The 24,758-nt window shown below is 38.8% G+C and overlaps 1 protein-coding gene across 5 annotated transcripts in view; it reads left to right on the top strand.

The window, feature by feature from the left end:
• LOC150085123 (paxillin-like) overlaps nt 1–24,758 on the top strand; it is a 273,123-nt gene that overhangs the window by 148,222 nt on the left and 100,143 nt on the right. For all 5 annotated transcript variants that reach the window (XM_090373882.1, XM_090373881.1, XM_090373884.1 and 2 more), the window contains exon 3: nt 21,694–21,847. In XM_090373882.1, the coding sequence (XP_090230008.1) occupies nt 21,694–21,847 (154 nt within the window). The remainder of the gene's footprint in view (nt 1–21,693; nt 21,848–24,758) is intronic.

Below are 24,758 nucleotides of genomic sequence, written 5' to 3'. Positions count from 1 at the left end.
TTGATACGTTGCTCTGGGGTTGCTGTTTCCCATGTGTAGTACTTGACATTTGTCAATGTTAAACTTCATTTGCCACCTCTCAGCCCATCTGCTCAACCTTCCCAGATCCTGTTGCAGCAGCATAGTATCAGTAGTGTCCTTGACAACCCTGCCTACCTTTGTATCGTCTGCAAACTTCAACATTAAGCTTGATATACCATCATCAATATCATTTATGAATACAGAAAACAATAATGGACCCAACACTGAGCCCTGAGGGACTCCACTAATAACATTAGTCCACGATGAGCAGTGTCCATTGATTACCACTCTGTCTTCTCCCCCTCAGCCACCCCTTTACCCACAGCAGCAATTTGCCTCCAATGTTACACTGCTCCAATTTGTGCAGCAGTCTTCCATGTGCAACAGTATCAAAAGCCTTTCTAAGATCCAAGTATATAATATCAAAGCTATTCCCTGCATCCAGTTCCTTTGTGACTGCATCATAGTATGCAATCAAATTGGTCAGGCAAGACTTCCCCTTAACAAAACCATGCTGTATAACTGAAGTCTTGTCTAAATGATCCTGCAGTGCTTTTTAACTAGTGCCTCCATTAATTTTCCTGGAACAGAAGTTAAACTCACAGTTCTATAATTGCTTGTGTCAGCTTTTGATCCTCCTTTGTGAATTGGGGTCACATTTGCACATCTCCAGTCTATGGGTACCTCCCCTGAGTCCAAGGAAGCTCTCATAATTATGGCTAAGGGTTTGCTTACTTCTTTTGCTGCCTCCTTTAATATAACTGGATAGATCCCATCCACCCCAGGTGCCTTTCTTGTGTTTATCTTCAACAATTTCTCCTCCACTTTACTCTCAGTTATTACAAGATTCTCTAGCTTACTGCTAGAGTTGAATACACCTCTGGCTTTCCCCTCGCTAAATAACTCCTCATGTGTGAATGTCGATGAAAAATATTCATTTAGTTTGTTAGCTACCTGAGCAGGATCATCAACAGTTGACCCATCGATATCAAGTGGACCAATCTGACTCATCCCCTTCCTTCTAGAGTTTATATAAGTAAAGAACTCTTTGCTGTTTTTCTTTGCATCCCTTGCCAAAGATTTCTCGTAATCTGCCTTCGCCTGCCTAACCTCCTTTGTAACTCTTGGTTACAGATCAACTTGTATCTATCATAGGCTTCTGTGTCATGTGTTAATTTGTATGTATCCCATGCATGTTTCTTCTCTGCCATATGCCTCATCAGTTCATCTGACATCCATTTAGGCCTAAACCTTGAACAATATTTTTTTTAGCATTAGTAGAGGCATTTGATGCAAGAAAGCAAGCTTATGCAGCATCAGCCAAAAAAAAAAAAAAAAAAAAAAAGTAACATAAATAAATAAAAATAACCACTTCCTCTTCACCCCTCTGTTCGTTCGAAATACCTGTCCAGCTGAGCCTTAAACTTATTTAGGCTATCAACTTCCACGACAAGGGATGGAAGTCTGTTCCACCTACCAACCACCCGCTGGCTAAAGGCAAATTTCCGCACGTCTATCCTACATCTGTCTTTCCTCAATTTGAATTTATGCCCTCTCAGGTGATTATTCTGAGCTAGAGGAAGAATCCCATCAGCATTGAGTATGCTTAAACCATTCAAGGCTTTATACACCTCTATCAGATCACCTCGCTGGTGCCTAGTCTCCAGACACTGTAATTTGCAAAACTTAAGCCTTTCTTCGTAAGAGCACCCCTTTGTTCCATTCACTAATCTTGTTGCCCTTCTCTGTACTCGTTCCAGCAGCTCTACATCCTTCTTGAAATGAGGCCTCCAGACCTGTATACAGTACTCTAGGTGTGGCCTGACCATTGCCTTATACAATGGAATAATCACCTCCTTATCCCTGCTGGAAAAATTCCTGTATATCATTGACAATACTCCATGAGCTACCCTTGCAGCCCGTCTGCACTGCTCAGAGAACTTCATATCTGCCTGCACAATCACCCCCAAGTCCCTTTCATTCTCTACCACTGTCAGTGTAGTACCACAGAGTTGATACGTTGCTCTGGGGTTGCTGTTTCCCATGTGTAGTACTTTACATTTGTCAATGTTAAACTTCATTTGCCACCTCTCAGCCCATCTGCTCAACCTTTCCAGATCCTGTTGCAGTAGCATAGTGTCAGTAGTGTCCTTGACAACCCTGCCAACCTTTGTATCATCTGCAAACTTGGACATTAAGCTTGATATACCATCATCAATATCATTTATAAATACAGAAAACAACAATGGACCCAACACTGAGCCCTGAGGGACCCCACTAATAACATTAGTCCACGATGAGCAGTGTCCATTGATTACCACTCTCTGTCTTCTCCCCCTCAACCACCCCTTTATCCATAGCAGCAATTTGCCTCCAATGTCACACTGCTCCAATTTGTGTAGCAGTCTTCCATGTGCAAAAGTATCAAAAGCCTTTCTAAGATCCAAGTATATAATATCAAAGTTATTCCCTGCATCCAGTTCTTTTGTGACTGCATCATAGTATCCAATCAAGTTGGTCAGGCAAGACTTCCCCTTAACAAAACCATGCTGTGTCTGAGCTATAACTGAAGTCTTGTCTAAATGATCCTGCAGTGCTTCTTTAACCAGTGCCTCCATTAATTTTCCTGGAACAGAAGTTAAGCTCACAGGTCTATAATTACTTGTGTCAGCCTTTGATCCTCCTTTGTGAATTGGGGTCACATTTGCACATTTCCAGTCTATGGGTACCTTCCCTGAGTCCAAGGAAGCTCTCATAATTATGGCTAAGGGTTTGCTTACTTCCTTTGCTGCCTCCTTTAATATAACTGGATAGATCCCATCCACCCCGGGTGCCTTTCTTGTGTTTATCTTCAACAGTTTCTCCTCCACTTTACTCCCAGTTATTTCAAGATTCTGTAGCTTACTGCTAGAGTTGAATACACCTCTGGCATTCCCTTTGCTGAATAACTCCTCATGTGTGAATGTCGATGCAAAATATTCATTTAGTTTGTTAGCTACCTGAGCAGGATCATCAACAGTTGACCCATCAATATCAAGTGGACCAATCTGATTCATCCCCTTCCTTCTAGAGTTTACATAAGTAAAGAACTCTTTGCTGTTTTTCTTTGCATCCCTTGCCAAGGATTTCTCGTAATCTGCCTTTGCCTGCCTAACCTCCTTTGTAACTTGGTTGCATATCAACTTGTATCTATCATAGGCTTCTGTGTCATGTGTTAATTTGTAAGTATCCCATGCATTTTTCTTCTCTGCCATATGCCTCATTAGTTCATCTGACATCCATTTTGGCCTAAACCTTGAACAATATTTCTTAGTTGGTATGTAAAGCCTAGTAGCTTCCAAGATAAGTTCTTTGAATGCTTCCCATTTTGAATTTGCTGTTGGTAACATCATCAGTTGGTCCCACTGTATAGAATTTAAATACTGTCTCAGTCCATCGTAGTCGCCTTTACGGAAGCAATAACCCTTCCCTTTACCCCTAATGGTAGTTACCTCTTTGAGTAAATCCCACTTCAGCACACTGTGATCACTGCCACCTAGTGGTTCATTTATCTGCAGATTCTTAATGCATGAAGAATCACTGCTGATAATCAAATCAAGAGTATTACTCCCTCTAGTTGCCTCCCGAACATGCTGATGTAGAAAACAATCATCCAATAAATCCACAAAAGCTCTGCTAGTGCGTGAGTAACCAGCCCCCAAATTCCAGTCAATATCTGGGAAATTAAAATCTCCCATTATAAGACTCTCTGATTTACTGGCCCACTCTATTTCCTTGTACAGTTCCTTATTATACTCATCAGAGTCATTAGGCCTATAGCACACTCCTACTCTCAATTTTGATCTCCCAATGCTTATGTCACACCAAACTGACTCAACACTGCACTGTCCAGCGATGTCGACTGGCTTCACTTCCTTGGTTTTTATGTGTTTCTTAACTAATAGCATAACCCCTCCCCCCTTCCTATCCTGTCTATCCTTTCTGTAGACGTTGTACTCCCCAAATTGCAGTTCTGCATCCCTTATATCTGTGTGACACCACGTCTCTGATATCCCAACAATATCTGCCTTTGATGTTTTGAGCAATACCTCAAATTCATCAAATTTATTTACTAAACTCCTAGCATTGGTGTACACGCAAGTATACCTGCACCTGTTTCTATTCTTAGCTACCCTAACACAACCCATGTGTTTACTTGTACCGCAATGGCTCCCAGCAGTCTCTGAAATACCATGCATCTTGTTTTTCAGGCTTCTGCTCATTCTAATAGAAGCAGTGCAAGAATCTCTTTCACCTCTGCCAGTGGCTACTGTCAATCTATTGGTCTTTGTCTCCCCCCAAGCTAGCAGTTTTCCGACCCACCTAACACTGCCTCGATAGCATCAGCAAATATTCTTGCACCCTTTCTATTTAAGTGTATCCCATCCCTGTAGAAGCAATCTCTCCTGTTAACAAGTACAGTCCAGGCTGAAAAAAATTCTACCCCTTGAGCCTTGCACAATCTTTCCAGGGCCGAATTGATCGACAAGGCTCTCATCGTATACTCCCTCCTATCGTGTCTGGGCAGAATTGCAGACACTTTCAAAGTCAACCCTAATTCTCGGCTTTTGTTCAACAGTGACCTGTACTTGTTAAGTAATTCTGCCGGTCTCCTACTCTTAATATTATTAGTGCCAACGTGTACAACTATATCACCTTTTGTGCCCTTAAAAGATGATATTCGCTCTACAACGTCATCAACCTTTGCCCCTGGCAGACATACCCTTATTTCTTAGTAGCTTCCAAGATAAGTTCTTTGAATGCTTCCTATTTTGAATTTGCTGTTGGTAACATCATCAGTTGGTCCTACTGTATAGAATTTAAATACTGTCTCAGTCCATCGTAGTCGCCTTTACGGAAGCAATAACCCTTCCCTTTACCCCTAATGGTAGTTACCTCTTTGAGTAAATCCCACTTCAGCACACTGTGATCACTGCCACCTAGTGGTTCATTTATCTGCAGATTCTTAATGCATGAAGAATCAGTGCTGATAATCAAATCAAGAGTATTCCTCCCTCTAGTTGCCTCCCGAACATGCTGATGTAGAAAACAATCATCCAATAAATCCACAAAAGCCTTGCTAGTGTGTGAGTGACCAGCCCACAAATTCCAGTCAATATCTGGGAAATTAAAATCTCCCATTATAAGACTCTCTGATTTACTGGCCCACTCTATTTCCCTGTACAGTTTCTTATTATACTCATCAGAGTCATTAGGCCTATAGCACACTCCTACTCTCAATTTCGATCTCCCAATTCTTATGTCACACCAAACTGACTCGACACTGCACTGTCCAGCGATGTCCACTGGCTTCACTTCCTTGGATTTTATGTATTTCTTAACTAATAGCATAACCCCTCCTCCCTTCCTATCCAGTCTATCTTTTCTGTAGACGTTGTGCTCCCCAAATTCCAGTTCTGCATTCCTTATATCTGTGTGACACCAAGTCTCTGATATCCCAACAATATCTGCCTTTGATGTTTTGAGCAATACCTCAAATTCATCAAATTTATTTACTAAACTCCTAGCATTGGTGTACACGCAAGTATACATGCACCTATTTCTATTCTTAGCTACCCTAACACAACCCATGTGTTTACTTGTACCGCAATGACTCCCAGCAGTCTCTGAAATATCCTGAATCTTGTTTTTCAGGCTTCTGCTCATTCCAATAGAAAGCAGAACTTAAGCCTTTCTTACCAAGAAAGGCTTAAGTTCTGCAAATTGCAGCACCTAGAGAGAGAGAGAGAGTAGGCACATGCGAGGTGATCTGATTGAGGTGTAAAAATCCTTGAATGGGTTGTTGAAAATAAACCGAGTTAGGGTTAAATTTGAAAGTGTCTGCAATTCTTCCCAGACATGATAGGAGGGAGTACATGTGAGAGCCTTGTTAATCAGTTGAGCTCTGGAGAGATTGTGCAAGGCTTACAGGGTACATCTTTTTTTCAGCGTGGTCTGTGCATGCTAACAGGAGAGACTGCTTCTACCAGGATGGGATACACTTAAAATAGAAAGGGTGCAAGAATATTTCTTGATGCTATTGAGGCAGGCGCCTCCGTAGCTAGGTGGGTAGGAGCAGCAGTGCGTAGCACATGCTTCTTGATTATACCGGGGTTCGAGCTCGTGACCACAAAATACAGAGGATGCAGATAGGTAGGGAATGACCACCGCATATCCCCGGAACAATATGGCCTTAGTTACTAATGCTCCCAAAAACCAAATAACAACAGCTATTGAGGCAGTGTTAGGTGGGTCAAAAAACTGCTAGCTTGGGGGGGAATTCGCAGACTAAAAGATTAACAGTTACCTTTGGTTTACCCTGGTGTAGATCATTGCTTGTAGCAGTGGTCGAGGTTGATAGTTTTAGTAAAGTTCAAAGCTGATTGTACAGGACCTTTTGGTACTGGGGGAAGTATGAATGATAGATTTTTTTTTTTTGGCAGACGTAGAAAACCCTCACTTCTTGCATAATTTAGTCAATATAATACTAATATTAACATTTTTGTCTACCCAGTGCTATGTCACACCAAACTGACACAAGATTGCACAGGCCATAACCATCAACTGGGTGTGCTGCCTTAGACTCTGTGTTTCTTAACTAAGAGCATAACTCCTCCTTCTCTCTCCTAGGGTAGCCTAACCATTTGGCAAGAGCAGCTCAATTGAGAAATGATGTAACATTTCTCAATTGGGCTGCTTGAGGAGCCAGGTTATCTGGTATAAATGGCTTCTCCCACTATGGGATGGTACCTGGAGGCTGTATGGGCCTCCAGGCTAAGTGGCCAGTCTTACATTGTGAACAACATAACCCAAAACAACAGTACAAGATCTATTCTGTGCCACACTGATCGACTTTATCATGAATGATACTTCACATTTACACATGGTGGTTAGTCTGTCCTGTGACTACAACTGTCTACAAAATAAATAAGTAAACAAATATGTATATATATATATATATATATATACACACACACACATATATACCCTTGCTGTACACGTTACACTCCCCTATTCAAGTTTTGCCTCCCATATAGCTTAATGGCATAACATGTCTCTATCTCTATAATGGCCACATTCGATGACTCATTTTTTTACTAAACTTCTTTAGTGCATACACAAGTATACAAAGGGTACTAGGAAAGTTTTGCAATATGACGCAACAATGAATCACAGGAAGCTGCTTGTTGCTGCATGTTGAGACATGTTCATACGTGCATAGTAGCCACCGCGCCAAGTCAATGGGCTCAGTTATTCATTAGTAGTGAGAGTGTAAAGTGCTTGCGATGGCATCGTGGTCACGAAATGAGATAAGGACAGTTTTGCGGTATAATTTCGTGCGTGGTTTAACCATAGACCAGTGCTTAGAAGAAATGACTCTTGCACTAGATGATGATTGTCCACATCGTACAACGATATTCAGGTGGTATAGAGAATTCCAAAGGGGAAATTTCACTCTGGAGGATTCTGAGAGGCCGGGAAGGCCACGAACGTCAGTTACGGAGGAAAACGTTACTGCTGTGAGGAAAATGCTTGACGAAAACAGGCGAGTGACCTACCAACAGATGGAGGATACTGTGGGCCTAAATGCACCAGCAATTCGTTCGATTCTGCAAGATCATTTGCACGTGAAGAAACTTTGTTCTCTCTGGGTGCCGCATCAACTGACTGAAGAGCAGATGACACGACGTGTGACTTGGTGCCGGGAGATGTTAAAAAAGTTTGATAAGGGACAATCTCGGTATGTGAACAACATCGTGACAGGTGACGAGACTTGGCTGTACTATTACGATCTGCCGACCAAGGCTCAAAACAAAGTTTGGGTCTTTGATGATGACGACATACCCGTAATTGTCAGAAAATCCCGATCTGTAAAGAAGAAAATGATAGCTGTATTTTTCAAATCGAGTGGAATTGTGGAACGTGTCGTTTTGGACACGCAGAAGACAGTCACAGCTAAGTGGTATACTGAACAATGCCTGCCTCAAGTCATTGGATCTATGAAGAACCTGCGGCCAAAGTCAAGAATGGACACCTGGTACCTCCATCACGATAATGATCGAGCTCACCGCGCCAAAGCCTGCATCGAATATTTGACCACGACAGGACTGAAACTTCTCGAGCACCCTCCCTACAGTCCAGACCTTGCTCCCTGCGACTTTGCACTGTTCCCGCATGTGAAAATGAAGCTAAAATTGAGGCGGTTTTTCAGTGATGAGGACCTTCTACGGGCTTGGGACAACGAGTGTGCTTTACTCCCTAGTGAAACTTGGCAGAACTGGTTTAAAGATTGGTTTCGGAGGATGGAGAGATGTATTGAATGTAGAGGAAATTACTTTGAAAAAATTAAATAAACAAAGCTGTATTGCAAAACTTTCCTAGTACCCTTTGTACATTCACATGTTTTTGCTCTTGGTAACCCTGACTCAGTTCATGTACTTGCATATTCCATAAGGATCCTCAACAGACTTCGTAATCCAAATACGTTGCTTTCTAGGCTGCTGCTGCATGCTCAAACAGAAGCAGTACAAGAATCACTTACACCTCTGTCTGCAGCTGCTGTTAAACTATTAGTGTATTTATTAATCCCCCCCCCTAAGCTAGTACTTTTCTAGCCCACCTAACACTGCCTGATAGCATCAGCAAATATTCTTGCAGCCCTTCTGTTTAAGCTAGTATACAGTATGTAGTTTTGATTCATAAGAAAACTGCCATCAACTGCTCTCTCCAAAATCAAAGCATTCCTACTACTTTATGCTGTTTTGCTTTGCTGCTCTTGTTTAGGATATGATTTTAATCAAATCTAAAAATACCACCACTAAGCAGTAAGAGATGAATATAATAAAGCTACACTATTCCAGCAGCAGCAGTGCTTATTATGCTGTCACATTTCTGTATAACTCTGTTGACTTTTTAAATGCTTAACTAAATACATAAATTAGCTAATGTACACAATTAAGACTGTTGAACTATTTATTTACTACAGTTAATTTACTACATTTATTTTCTACAGTTAACTACTATGATATACAACACTACAGTTTTCTAGTTATGAGATACAATGTTCACATCAAAATATTATCTTAACTTATGAAAACTTCAAATTTTTTCCTAAATTCAAAAATAAGTTAACATATGTGGTTAGGACAATTCAAACTATTAAATACAATTTAGTATGATAATTAAGTAAAAAAATTCAGTTTTCCAAAACAAGAGTGGGAATTTTTTTGCAGCAGCACACAATATCCTCCTATTTGACTGTTTTTTTTTTATCATCAGCAGGAGTATGATTGTATTATTCAGGAATAGGATGAGAGGAAGGTCGGGGTATACAATAACATGAGCTATCTGTTTCTGCTAGTTACATGCCAGCATCACCATATTCATATATACTAAATATAGTATACATAATAGTTTACGATTAAATTTAATTTTAAATTTAGGTAACTAAATGAGCTAATGTAACCAAAATAAATATGAAACTCGTAATATAAAATTATTACGAGTTTCTAATATAAATGCAAAATATAACTGCTAGTCTTACAGATAGCCAAACTCTTAAACATTAATGGAATATTTACACAAGTATTCCTATTTCCATAGCAAAATGGACAGGGCATAGGCCCAAAAGATTAGGTGAAAGGAATAGGCAACAAGTATAGCAATAGTGCCTCAATCTCCTTCGAATTACTCTAATAGATTTTGAGGCATAAGATACAAGAGTTAGATAGCATAAAGATAAAAGTAGAGGTAAAGACAGCAAACTACTTCGGAAAATTACCGGGGGTGTAAATCCCCGTCTCTTAGCAGGGTTCCTGGTAATTCGTTGTGTAAAGAAACTTGTACTAATCCAATTAAGATTAAAGGACTCTAATATAGAATTAAGGTTAAAGTTAAATGGCATAATAATAGAAAAGCAAGCCAATCTTACAGAACAAAGCAAAATTAACCAATACATCTGAACAAAGCAAAATTTTACCGATACATCGGAACAAACAAAACGTGGATAGACCCAAGCTGCTGCGTGAAGTGAAAAAAAAAGTTCAAAGCTCCCTCTACTGTCATATGCAATTACGGAAAAGGTATCCTCCAATTAAAAGCATTGTGGACATAAGCGACCTCTGGACAAGATAAAAAAAAAAAAAAAAAAAAATATATTAATTCCCATAGAACAACTATGGGTACAACTTTTTCAGAGCGTAAGACACAGATCAACAGCTCTATGGGAAGTGCCTAATATGTACATATATATACAGGGTGATTCACTACCAGTGCGACAAACTTGCAAGAGGTGTAGGGGGCACAAAGATGAATCGGAATCACATAGCATTGCAGGGTCCGAAATGCCTTCGTCATGCGGTAGAGGACGTTGAATGGGAGGTTGCGTGAACAGCTGGAAGTCAGCATTTGCGAACTGTTTCTGTTGAAGAAACCAAGTAGCAAAAGTCCTCTGTAGTGGATAAACCGCAGGCTCCAATTATTGGACGCGTTGCAGATGGTATGAACTCATTTGGTTTGTTGACAGTATCCTCCATACAGTGGATTGGGAAATACCCAATCGTTGGCCTATCGCTCGAGTACTCGTACTCGGATTGCCTTCTGCAAGACGTAGGACATTCTCCTCATTGTCTGGCGTCCTCGTCATTCACTCTTGATTCATGGTACTTCTCGTGAAACAACCATTCTCACGTAACCTTCTGTGCACACGTGCGAAAATCGTATGATGAGGGGCACGCCTGTGCGGGAAACGTTCCTGGTACAAGCACAGAACGGCGCGCCCATTACAGTCCGCAGCTCCATACGCGAGGTGCATGTCGACCAGTTCAATGTTTGAATACTTATCCATCCTACTACTACTACCTCGGGAACCGGTTCACAAATGCTGACTTCCAGTGGGATCGCTATTCACGTGACCTCCTGTTCAATGTCCTCTACCGCAAGACGAAGGCATTTCGGATCCTGCAATGCTATGTGATTCCGATTTGTCTTTGTGCCCCCTACACCTCCTGCAAGTTTGTCACACTGGTTGTGAATTACCCTGCATATATATATATAAGCTCAGAATAAGACACCAATTTAGTAAATCCCCAAATTCTTAACTATAGTATGAGGTCAAATATTATCATGCCATAGTTTTATAGCTATGTAAATAGCTCTATATAAGTATTTAAATATGAATTTAAGAGGGAAACCATTTTTACTCAGCCATTTTGTAGGTTATGGTTACATCTTTTTCTTAAGCTTTATAGTTTAAAATAAAAATAAATATCTCATATTTTCGCAGGCTTATGAAATGTTCAGTCATTTCTGTGGCATTAATTTGTCCTGTCCTGAATATATCAGTTGTTTAAATGATCTAAAATTATTTAAATTATTTGAATATTAGTGTTAATTCTGTGTGTGTATGTGTGTGTGCGCGTGCGCGCCTATCATGGATATCCTTCCCGAGAGCAGATTTATTAATAACAATCTTCTGGTTATAAATGCTCTAAAAACAAATAACATCTCTCATGTGCAAACCTTTGACTTCAGTAGTCTATTCACCGGCATAAACCAAGCTAACTTAAATCCGTGCTAAATATAATTTACAACAACTACATAGATATTATTGGTTGTAAGTCTGTCTTTTGGAACAACCTCGTTAATCTTTGTGTTTCCAACAATTACATTTTTGATTGTAAATCTATCTACTTACAAACCATGGGTAGCCCTGCTTGCTTCGTCTTAGCTAACTTATACCTATACTGGTCCGAGACAGCTCTACCCTCAGACATACAGCTTTATAGATATGTTGATGACTTGATAATTTTCAACTACCCGACTTTTAAACAGGACTTTGCTAGTTTTTACCCCTTAGAACTGACCTGGATAAAACAAATAATAATGACCTTTCAGCCAACTACCTAGACCTTAGACATAAATATCGACAGCCCTCATATGGCTATCAACATATACAACTAAAGAGATGTTTTTAGCTTCAATGTAGTCAGTCTTACCCATTGGCATTCTAACATTTTCTAAAAAAGTTTATGCAAACATAATTTTTTCCCAATGTATAAGAATTGCAACAATATGCAGTAGCATCAGTCTATTTTCAGACAACTTTAAAATACTCTACAATAAAATCCCGGCTGCTTTCCTCTACCATCACTTCAAAAAAGCATTTAATATTATTAAATTTAAAAACATTAGCATTAGTAGAAGCATATGATGCAAGAAAGCAAGCTTATGCAGCATCAGCCAAAAAAAAAAAAAAAACACTCTCCCATTTCACCCCTCCATTCGTTCCAAGTACCTGTCCAGCTCAGCCTTAAATTTATTTAGGCTATCAACTTCCACAACAAAGGATGGAAGTCTGTTCCACCAACTAACCACCCGCTGGCCAAAGGCAAACTTCTGCACATCTATCCTACATCTGTCTTTCCTCAATTTGAATTTATGCCTCTCAAATGATTATTCTGAGCAAGAGGAAGAAATCCATCAGCATTGAGCATGCTCAAACCATTCAAAGCTTTATACACCTCAATCAGATCACCTCGTAGGTGCCTAACCTGCGAGGTGATCTGATTAATAAAAACTAATATCAGATCTAACATTACAAACTACAACTTAGTTCTAAACATAGTTTTATATCCCCAAGACTCTGTCGTGTCTCACAGTGTTGGAAAGCTCATGCTCACGGATTGTCTATATATGGGGGTATTATGTTATTTGTCTTGTCCTGTCTTCGTTATGGTTTATTTTATTTTATTTTTTATCTTAAAAATATTATTGTGATTTTAATTTCATTAACATTGCCATTATTGACTTAAACATGAGGCAATTGTCCATTCATCCATCCAGGGACCAACTGTGGTACGGGTTTGCAACCCAGGACAGCCTGAGCACTACTCTTTCACCTCCATTCCAATTACTTTCTGCTGTTCTTTTTACTACATTTTATTTCTCGTGAGCAATTAGGCTGGCCGAGAGCAATATTCAGGTGCTATTCTCTACTATCGCTACTTGTTTCTTCTGTTACAAAGTTTAATGTCTTTTCCACACTACTTTGATAGTTTTTGTTTCTCCCTCTGCTGGCTTTTTGCCTCATCTGTTTAATTGCTCACTTCCCCGTCACACGGGTACAGTTCCTGTTTATGAATTCATACCTCCCCACCCCACATGGGGCCACTTCAACTGACATATATACACTGCACATGAACACTCAGCTCTCTCCTTTGGCCACCATTGACTTTCAACGTCTTCCGGTCCATACAGACAGTAAGTTTTCTTGTTTTGCCCCATTCTTAGATTTCTTTGATTTTATATTCCATTCTTTTTTTTCCACAGGATTCTACCGACATTAACTTATTTATTTATTATTATTATTATTTTAAAGTTTATTCATTCTTTTATTCTTCCTTGTGGTCTCTGTTGGGTCAGCTATGATGTATATGTATATTTTTTATGTGTACATCATAACTAATACTGATACTAATACTAATACTAACAGAAACAGAGATCTGGTGCGGTGGCTCAGACGATTTTCGCTGCCGACTTCCAAACAAAGTAGTTCAAGTCCTAGGACCTTACAGGTACTTACAATAATTATGCTTATATTAATTGCATTTTATTTCAGGTAATTTTGTTTTTTAGTATAGAGGTTCTCTCAATTCTTCCATGATTATTACACCTGATAGCTCAACTCTCCTACCAAATACACAAATACACTGATATATACCTTTTTGTCTATATATTTAGCAGCAGCCTGGAAAGCAAGGCAATGGGGATTTCCAGGACTGCTGGGAGTCATAGTGGAACAAGTAAATACATGGACTGTGTTAGGGTAACTAAGAGTAGAAACAGGTGCATGTATACTTGCATGTACACCAAAGCTAGGAGTATGGTTAATAAATTTGATGAGCTTGAAATGCTAGTCAAGATATCAAAAGCAGATATTGTTGGGATAGTAATAGTAATACTCTTACTATCACTGTCCCAACAATATCTGCTTTTGATGTTTTGACTAGCAAGACATCAAAAGAAAGGGATATCAGAGATGTGGTATCACAATGTGGTATCATAAGATGTGGTATCATAAGCAGTGCAGAATTGGAATTTGGGGAGTACAATGTGTACAGAAAGGATAGACATGATAAGAAGGGAGGAAGGTTATCCTGTAAGTTAAGAAACACATAAAATCTAAGGAAGTGCATCCAATTGATGTTGGTGGACAAGGCAATGTTGAGAGGCCCCTCCGTAGCCAGGCGGGAAGAAGCACACGTTTCTTGATTAGACCAGGGTTCGAGCCCATCACCACCAAATACGGAGGATGCGGAAAGGTCAGGGAATGACCACTACATATCCTGGAGCAATATGGCCTTAGTTGCTAATGCTCCTAAAAACCAAATAACAAACAAACAACAGCAATGTTGAGTCTGTTTGGTGTGACATAAGCACTGGGAAAGGAAAAATGAGAGTAGGTGTGTGTTATAGGCCTAATGAATCTGATGAGTATAATGAGCAATTATGCAGAGAAATACAGTAATACCCCGACTTACGCGAACTCGGAGTTACGCGGTTCTTGATTTTTTCGTTTGGCAACACTGCCGCCCACTATCTTCAAGGTCGTTTTTCATATGTTATCGATATATGGTGCGACGGCGGAGAGTGAGAACGAAAGATGAACAAAATTCAACTTTGCTGCGCATGAGCTGCACACATATACAAGAATTTGTATTCCAACTGTCATATTTATATGTGTTCGTTCGAATTCGTGTTCAACTTTTGTCGGAAATTACATCGTTTTCACGAGAGAAATGGATTGCGTCTGTCGAGCCGTATACAATCAGTCCTCGTATAACAGGTGTTTACACTACACGAATTCGATCATACACTATTTATAAATACGGTAACGATATCTTATAACATAACATGAACAGAATTGGCTTATGCACGATTCGCCTTTGTGTTTACAAGAAATGGCAGTCAAACGCAGAATCACCCCAACCGAACGCAACACGATATAAATGAAGAGAAAATTCTGAAAATGTATTTATGGTTTTTTATATTAGTGAAGGGGAAACACATTTCACCATTATAACGTAAAAACCAACACAATTCCAGCTATCGGTATGCAATTAGATCGAGTTTACTACCAGTTTATAACAGTTTCCACTAGCAGAAACGCAAATGGATTTTTATTGTTTTATGGTAGTAACCCCTAGAAATGTGCCTTTATGGTGTTGTTTATTCAGTTGCTACATGCACGCAGCTTTGTTTATGCGTATCAAGCGTGCCTCCTCGTTTTGTAATTGTGCTTTATTCCCTAAAAATGAGTAAAATACTTAAAAGGTGTGAAAAGGAAGCGTCCTGGTGGAGACACTGCAGATTCAGAGAGAAAAATAAAAGCAATTATCGATAAACAGAGGCGGACTGGATCAAAAATTCTTACCCTTGAAAATTTATAGTGGCCTCATACTATGGTTTATGGCCAAAATCACACCGGCCCACCGGGGTTTCCCCGGTAAGGCTTATGGCCAGTCCGCCTCTGTCGATAGCGAAAGAATATGAAATTGTGAAACGCTGTGAGCGAAATGAAAGACCATGTGATATTGCACGAGCTACAGGCCTAAATGCGGCAACGGCGAAAAGCACATGACAATTGCAAACTTGACAGAAGGTCTCAGCTCAATTGAAAAGGGCTTAAAATTTTTAGAAAACATAGACTACAATGAAGAATGCGTTATAGCTACAAAGCAAGGAATAAAAAAAATTATTACCTTGCTACGAAGAAATTCTGCGTGAAAAAAAGAAGGCGCTGTGTCGTCAGATGAATTTTTTAGATTTTATGACGCCATTAAGTAAGTCATTTATTTTTTAATACATATTTTGTATTAATATTAATAATGTGTATATTAATAATATATACATATTAATAATATGTATATTATTTATATGTATAAAGAACTGCAATTTCATTAATATTTTTCTTCTAAACTAGTGTTTTTGTTAGTTCTTGGTCCCAATTAAACAAAATTTATATGTATTTATATGCAAAGTTGTACCCCGACTTACGCAAATTCGACTTAAGTGATTTTCGTTGGACCCACCTATCGTGTAACTTCGGGGTATTACTGTAGAATGAGCCAGTAAATCAGAGTGTCTTATAATGGGGGATTTTAATTTCCCAAAGATTGATTGGAATTTGTGGGGTTGGTCCCTCACACTCTAGCAAGGCTTTTGTGGATTTATTGGATGATTGTTTTCTGCAGCAGCATGTTTGGGAGGCAACCAAAGGGAGTAATACTCTTGATCTGATTATCAGTAGTGATTCTTCATGCATTAAGAATCTGCAGATAAAGGAACCACTAGGTGGTAGTGATCACAGTGTGCTGAAGTAGGATTTATTCAAAAAGGTAACTACCATCAGGGGTAAAGGGAAGGGTTTTTGCTTTCGTAAAGGTGACTACGGTGGTCTGAGATAGTATTTAAATTCTATACAGTGGGACCAACTGATGATGTTACCGACAGCAAATTCAAAACGGGAAGAATTCAAAGAAATAATCTTGGAAGCTATTAGGCTTTTCATACCAACTAAGAAATATTGTTCAAGATTTAGGCCTAAATGGATGTCAGATGAACTAATTAGACATATGGCAGAGAAGAAAAATGCATGGGATACATATAAATTAACAGGTGACACAGAAGCCTATGATAGATATAAGCGGGTCTGTAACCAATACAAAGCCTGCCTAACCAACACAAAGGGGGTTAGGCAGGCAAAGGCAGATTACGAGAAATCTTTGGCAAAGGATGCAAAGAAAAACAGCAAAGAGTTCTTTACAGATCTTTATTTATGTAAACTGTAAAAGGAAGGGGATGAATCAGATTGGTCCCGTGATATCGATGTTTCAACTGTTGAGGATCCTGCTCAGGTAGCTAACAAACTAAATAAATATTTTGCATCTACATTCACAAATCAGGAGTTATTCAGGGAGGGGAATGCCAGATGTCTATTAAACTATGTCAGTAAGCTAGATAATCTTGTAATAACTGAGAGTAAAGTGGAGGAGAAATTGTTGAAGATAAACATAAGAAAGGCACCTGGGGGTGGATGAAATCTATCCAGTTATATTAAATGAGGCAGCGAAGGAAGTAAGCAAACCCTTAGCCATAATTATGAGGGCTTCCTTGGACTCAGGGGAGGCACCCATGGACTGGAAATGTGCAAATGTGACCCCAATTCACAAAGGAATTTTTCTGGTAGGGATAAGATAGTGATTATCCCCTTGTATAAGACAATGGTGAGGCCACACCTTGAGTACTGTACAGGTCTGGAGGCCTCATTTTAAGGAGGATGTAGAGCTGTTGGAACGAGTACAGAGAAAGAAAGGCAACAAGATTAGTCAATGGAACAAAGGGTTGCTCTTACGAAGAAAGGCTTAAATTTTGCAAATTACAGTGTCTGGAGACTGGGCACCGGCGAGGTGATCTGATTGAGGTGTATAAAGCTTTGAATGGTTTGGGCATGCTCAATGCTGATGGGATTCTTGCTCTTTCTCCGAATAATCACCTGAGATTACATAAATTCAAATTGAGGAAAGACAGATGTAGGATAGATGTGGGAAATTTGCCTTTAGCCAGCGGGTAGTTGGTTGGTGGAACAGATTTCCATCCCTTGTTGTGGAAGTTGATAGCCTAAATAAATTTAAGGCTCAGCTGGACAGGTATTTCGAACGAACGGAGGGGTGAAATGGGAGTAGTGGTTGTGCTTTTTTCTTTTTTTTTTTTTTTTTTTTTTTTTCTTGGCTGATGCTGCATAAGCTTGCTGTCTTGCATCATATGCCTCTACTAATGCTAATTTGACACAGTCCCTCCCAAGGTATAAGCAAGAACACGCGATAGACTTTAGGAGAGAAAGCAGAGGCTTGTGATTAATGGCTACTCTTCAGATTGGGGTAATTTTAGAAGTGGGGTTTCACAAGAATCAGTTCTGGGATCACTGTTGTTTCTGTTTTTTTTCAAATAAATAGATGAAGGTGTAGAGGGTATGGGATGTAAAAATTTGTAAGTGATGTAAAGATTGGGAGAGTGGTGGAGGATTGTCACTAAGCAGTGTTCCTTCTCGAAGACTTGAATAGGCTTCAAAGATTGTCAGAAAAGTGGCAGCTGTTTTAATGAAGCAGAATGCAAATTCTTGCACTTAGGAAATAATAACCTCAGAATAACTTGGTGGGATTGATTAAAAAATAAATAAATAAAAAAGCAGATGGAGAAAGGAATTTGGGAGTTAAAATGTGGGCTGACATGAAGATCTCCAAGCATAGATAGGTGTAAAAGAAGGCTTGTGGTGTGCAATCAATGATTTATCAAACATTTGCTTGGAGTTAGAGGGAAAGGTATGATTCCACTATATAAAGTATTTGTAAGACTAATAATTTTTAATACATTCTCCTTTCTTGGCTAAGTATGGGGATCACATTTAAAAAAAAAACATTCAGCTTCTTGAAAAGGTCCAGAGATGGAGAATCTGCAGAGGAGCACCCATATGAGGAAAAACTTCAAATACGTAGGCTACAGAGCTTTGTAACTAAGCACCGGAGCGGGTTCCTTATTGTTGTCTACAATTAGACCTCATGGTAGCCATAGTTAAAATGATTACAGACCAAATCTCAACACTCCATTTGCGATTCATGTTACTGGCAAATACCTAGACCAGAACTTTGGTCAGTCCCAATGTCTACACGAAGCATCAGAGATTGCTTCATGCAGATTGCATCTCTCAGATTTCTTCCTCCCAAATCAAATGCTAACTGAGGTACAGCACTTTGAAGCTGACTTGAATAAGTTTTACACTAATAAAACTTATTGGAAAGAAGTCTTAGCAGCTCATCTGCAAGGTTGAGCTGCCCTCCGTTCCATCTGCCAAACTCTCCTGTGTGTGTGCTTGCATTATTTTCACTACCCAGAAACAAAACTCAGTGACAACAGACCTTTCTATTATTGCAGTTACTATTGTTACTATGGATAAGAAAGTTCTGCAGTGTGCCATACTGTGGTGCAGTAGACATTAAGTACTGGATAGCACTTTATTTTTATATGAGGAGTGCCAACCATGACCCATGCTAAAAAGACATTGTGATTATTCCTCTTAGTCACAATATTCATTTTCTATATGTTGAGGTGAAGTCTTACTATACCAGAGGAATGGGGTGAAGTCTTACCATACTTGTATTTACATCTCTGTGTATCTACATAGATGGTATGAATACCATTCACACATATATACAGGGTGATTCACTACTAGTGCGACAAACTTGCAAGAGGTGTAGGGGCCGCAAACACGAATCGGAATCACATAGCATTGCAGTGTCCGAAATGCCTTCGTCATGCGGTAGAGGACGTTGAACGGGAGGTTGCGTGAACAGCGATCCCGCTGGAAGTCCGCATTTGCGAACCGTTTCTGTTGAAGAAACCAAGTAGCAAAAGTCCTCCGGAGTGGATAATCCGCAGCCTCCAATGATTGGATGCATTGCAGATGGTATGAACTCGTTTGGTTTGTTGACAGTATCCTCCATACACTGGATTGGAAAATACCCAATCATTGGCCTATCGCTCGAGTACTCGCACTCGGATTGCCTTCTGCAAGACGTAGGACATTCTCCTCATTGTCTGGCGTCCTTGTCGTTCGCGCTCAATTCATGGTACCTCTCGTGAAACAACCAGTCTGACGTAACCTTCTGTGCACATGTGCGAAAATCGTATGATGAGGAGCACGCCTGTGCGGGAAACGTTCCTGGTACAAGCGCAGAGCGCCTTGCCCGTTACAGTCCGCAGCTCCATATGCGAGGTGCATGTCGATCAGTTCAACGTTTGAATACTCGTCCATCCTACTGCCTCAGGTTCGCAAATGCTGACTTCCACCGGGATCGCTGTTCACGCGACCTCCCGTTCAACGTCTTATACCGCAAGACGAAGGCATTCGGACCCGACAATGCTATGTGATTCCGATTCGTCTTTGTGTCCCCTACACATCCTGTAAGTTTGTTGCACTGGTAGTGAATCACCTTGTGTATATATATGTGAATATATTGTAAATGTAACCTTACATGAGGTAGAATTGTAAATAGTTAATATTTGCATCCAGTGAGGGATAATTATAGCATATTTTATTTTATTTTTTTACTTATATATTGTGTGTACATAATGAATTAATTAATTCTGATGTGAGTCTATGGCCTTTGACCATGATGGAACAGTTGCATCATTGCCCTTTACATTGTATATATCTTGTTGCAGTAAAGCTTAATTCTCTCAAAATGAATTAAGAGAAATTTTTTACTGTTTTTCATGAATCCTGAATTAAGGGCGATAAATTAAAATTAGGGAAAGACGTTTAGACTGAATTATATGAAGTTTTCTTTTAACCAATGAATTGTTAATTACTGAAATAAGTTACTTGTTTTGTAGTTGAAGCTGACTGTTTGGATAGATTCTAAAGCCAGCTGGATAGTTGCCTGCATAAGATGGTAATCAGACGGGTAGTTTTTCTTTTTATGTATTTTCTTATTATTTATTTTATATATATTGTTTTTTTTTATTATTTTTTATTTTTGGCTGGTGCAGCAAGACCCTGTGGCTTCCTTGTATTATATAACTAATACAGGGCGATTCAAAAAGGACTTTACAACTTCATAAGTGTATTGAAATTTATTCAGGAGACTTATATAATTTATTGAACTGGCATATTGTAGCAAAAAACATCAAGTTTTACCTAGAATAGTCATTTTGATTCGATGTGACTGCCATTAGTGATACGGCAGACATCCCATCTGAACTCAGTTTCCTCCCAAACGCAGCGTAACATATCTGGCATAACTTCTGCAACTGCGGCAGTGATTTTAGTTTTGAGCTCGGCAAGATTGGTAGGTAAGGATGGAACTAATACTCAATCTTTAATGAAACCCCACAGAAAAAAGTCTAGAGGTGTCAAATCTGGGGAATGAAGTGACCATGCTAACGACCCTGCTCAACCAATCCACTGAACTGTGAAAGTAGCCATTTTTGAAATGCAAGCTGCTGGCTCTTGTGGTGATGGAATTCAGTACTACGGCACTACATCAGTAAAACTCGGTGTTTTTTGCTACAATATGACAGTTCAATAAATTGTCTCCTGAATAAATTTCTATACACTTACGAAGTTGAAAAGTCCTTTTTGAATCACCCTGTATTAATACTCTTAATACTTTGAAGAGAATTCTTTATGCAGTCAAATATTACATCCTCTGGTAATATAACAAATTCACATATAATTTGAAGATTTATTTTCAATACAGATGTTTTCCTTTTCAGTCTTTTTTTTTTTTTTTTTTATGGATAATATTTGCAAAGATTTTGTAATGAAATATAAAATTCAAAAGATCAGTAAAATATTTACAACAGTTATTGTATGTGTATTTTGCTATTGCTGATAATTTTGTTAATTCAGACTAGCATTTTTTGAGTTCTAACCATATTATTTTAGGGAAGATAGTAGTAAACTTTCATCTTGCCAAACATTTTTAATATTTCTAAGTAAAATAATATATTTATAAAATTCGCTAAATTTGCCACTTAAGAATATATTTCTCTCAATCTTTTTATTACTTTCAGCCTATATACCAGAATCAGCAGATGATCAGAGAAGTATCCGTTACACCTCGTAATCCCTCTTCAAATCCTAATTTGAGCAGTAACTTATCAGAACTAGACACCCTTTTAGAGGACCTTAATTCTGCTCGCTTTATGAACTACAATGACAGAAAGAGTAAGATTTTTAGAATTTCTAAGGCATTATTTCAAAATTCCAATAAAGTATTTAATAATGTAATATCTGCACTTATTCTTTTAAGCTAAGATCTGTGTTTCCATGAGTGGAAGCACGGAAAGAAAGTGGCTGAACCTGCAGAGGAAGCAAAGCTTATATAGTATTAAAAAAATATATGTATGTATAGACAAATGTTTATTTTCAGTGTATTGGGTAGGGGTGCTGACCTGTCAATTGTAATTACCATGGAAAAAATTGAGAATGCTGGCAAGGTAAAAGAGATAACCTGAAATTAAATTAGATTAGCATAAAAATAATAATGATAATAACGATGCTACCTAAAGTAGTGGGACCTAGGGCTTTAACTACTTCTTCATAGGATGGAGCCACCTCAATAAGCAGGGTCTCTGTTTTTGTTATGATGTATAAATGCGAAACGTATACATCATAAAACATAAATAAAAATAAGTATATAAATATAAAACATTATTTATACATAATAAGTATATATATTACATTATTTTAGCTTTTTAACTCTATTTTATATTTATATACATATTTTTATTTATGTTTGAATTTTATTCCTTCCTTTTGGTCTCTGTCAGGTCGGCTATGATGTATATGTTTTGCACATGTACATCATAACAGAAACAGACCCTGCTTATTGTGGTAGCACCTACTGTTTTGGCTGCCGACCCTATGAAGTACTTAAATCCTTAGGATCCACTACTTTAGGCACTATCATTATTGTTTTTATGTTAATCTAATTTAATTTCAGGTTATCTCTTTTGCCTTGCAGGCATTCTCAATTTTTTCTATGGTAATTACAATTGACAGGTCAGCACCCCTACCCAATACACTGAAAATAAACATTTGTCTATATTTCATTATGGTTGCTGGGTATCTCTACTATAACTAATAGTGCCCCTGTCCCATAACCCAGTTTAATAATTTAATACTTTTTCTTGCTTGCTTAGTCATTCAGTAATGTGATTATATCCTATTATTTTTATCAATATTACACACACACACACACACCCTGATGAGCCAAAACATTGATTTGCATAACCAACGAGTCATTATGCAAATCGAAGCAACTGCAGGTGAACTATGGTGCATGCACGGTCGGGACATGGTATAAAAAACACCTGATACTGAGCTCTGTTAATCAGTGTTACTCTTGTTCTTCAGATGGAAAAGGCAGCAGACTTAAGCGAGTTTTACAAAGAACAAATTGTAATGGCCAGATGATTAGGTCAGAGCATATCCAAAACGGCACAGCTGATGGAGTGCTCACTGTCAGCCGTGGTTAATACCTACTGAAGGTGGTCAGAGGAGGGGAAATCCATGAACTACCAGTGAGGTGTTGGACAACCATGGCTCATTGATGCTCCTGGTGAGTGAAAGCTTTTCTGGATGGTACGTGGCAACAGAAGGGCCACTGTGGTGCAACTTGCCAGTAATTGGAATACTGGTGACAGGAGTAATGTGTCACAACATACAGTACATCAAACCCTGCTGAAAATGGGGCTGCGTAGCCACAGGCCGTTCCAAGTGCCCATGCTAACCATGGTTCACAAACAACCGTCTACCATGGGCATGCAAGCATCAAAACTGAACCTTGAATGATTGGAAGGTCATCTGGTCCAATGAATCACATTTCCTGTTGCACCATGTGGATGGCCAGGTATGTGTGTGCCGTTTACCTGGAGAAGTAATGGTGCTTGGATGCTCCGTGGGACGAAAACAAGACGGTGGCGGCGGTGTCATCTTTGAGCGGTGTTCTGCTGAGATACCCTGGGTCTAGTCATCCATGTGCCGTGCTCTCTGACGTCTACCACCTACGTAAACATCATTGCTGACCAGGTACAACCTTTCATGGCAACAATCTTCCCCTCTGGCAGTGCCATCTTTCAGCAGGATAATGCGCCATTCCACACCACCCAGATTAAAATAAAATATTTTTATTTTTATTTTATTTTATTATGTGTGTTTATTTATAGGGTACAACAATAAAGTCCAACTTGGGTTATTTAAATTTGGCATTTTGAGCTAATGATTATAGTTTTCACCCCTAATACTTTTGTACTCCTAATACTCTAGTTGGTATTATAATTAACTAAAATATTGTTATATATACAGAAAGATAGATGTAATGTACAATCATAAATTTGATGGCATTAATCTGTTCTGCAACTTTTTCCCTTTCTTTTTCTATTTCTTGTATTCTTTTACATAACTTCATATATATATATATATATATATATATACACACACACACAGGGTTGTTAAAATTAAAGTATCCCTATGTAGAGGGCTCTGGAATGTGTTCTAAGGCTCGTACTGAAGAGAAATTTGGACAACAGGTACAATAAAGAATGTGCCCACCATTTATTGGGAAAAAAATAGCTACAAAATTTGTCACTATATGGCAATACAAATCACTTGAACAACACTACAATTGTTCAATGTGTCCTCCATTTTGGTCAACAACAGTTTTCATTCGAAGAACAGCATTTTCTACAGCAGAACGTGTAACATGTCAACTGGAATAGCCAGCACATGACATCTAATGCTGTCCTTCAGATCTGCCAGAGTTTAACATCCTTCCTGTTATATATTTTATATATTTATTACTTAAAGCGGTCCCAGCCAACCAATGGCATCCCCGCTGTCAGTTACACATAATTTAGCAGTACTCTTATATACTCCCTCTCCTGTTTGCACAAGTACAGGGAGGGATAAAAGCTGCCATGACCAAAAAAGATTGATATGAACAAATTGTAAAACAATCAAATTACATAAATTTCAAAGTCCAAACTTCATTCGAAAGATCTGCATTCAGAAGAAACAGTGCGTCTATGAGAAAGCGAGTGGAGAGACTCTGTTAGAGATGAATCATTAATTAACC

The sequence above is a fragment of the Mastigoproctus giganteus genome, chromosome 5, assembly GCF_048544385.1.
Source record: "Mastigoproctus giganteus isolate SK-2022 chromosome 5, ASM4854438v1, whole genome shotgun sequence".
NCBI lineage: Eukaryota > Metazoa > Arthropoda > Arachnida > Uropygi > Thelyphonidae > Mastigoproctus > Mastigoproctus giganteus.
The sequence above is the reverse complement of the archived record's forward strand: the minus strand, read 5'-3'. Positions and strand labels throughout refer to the sequence as shown.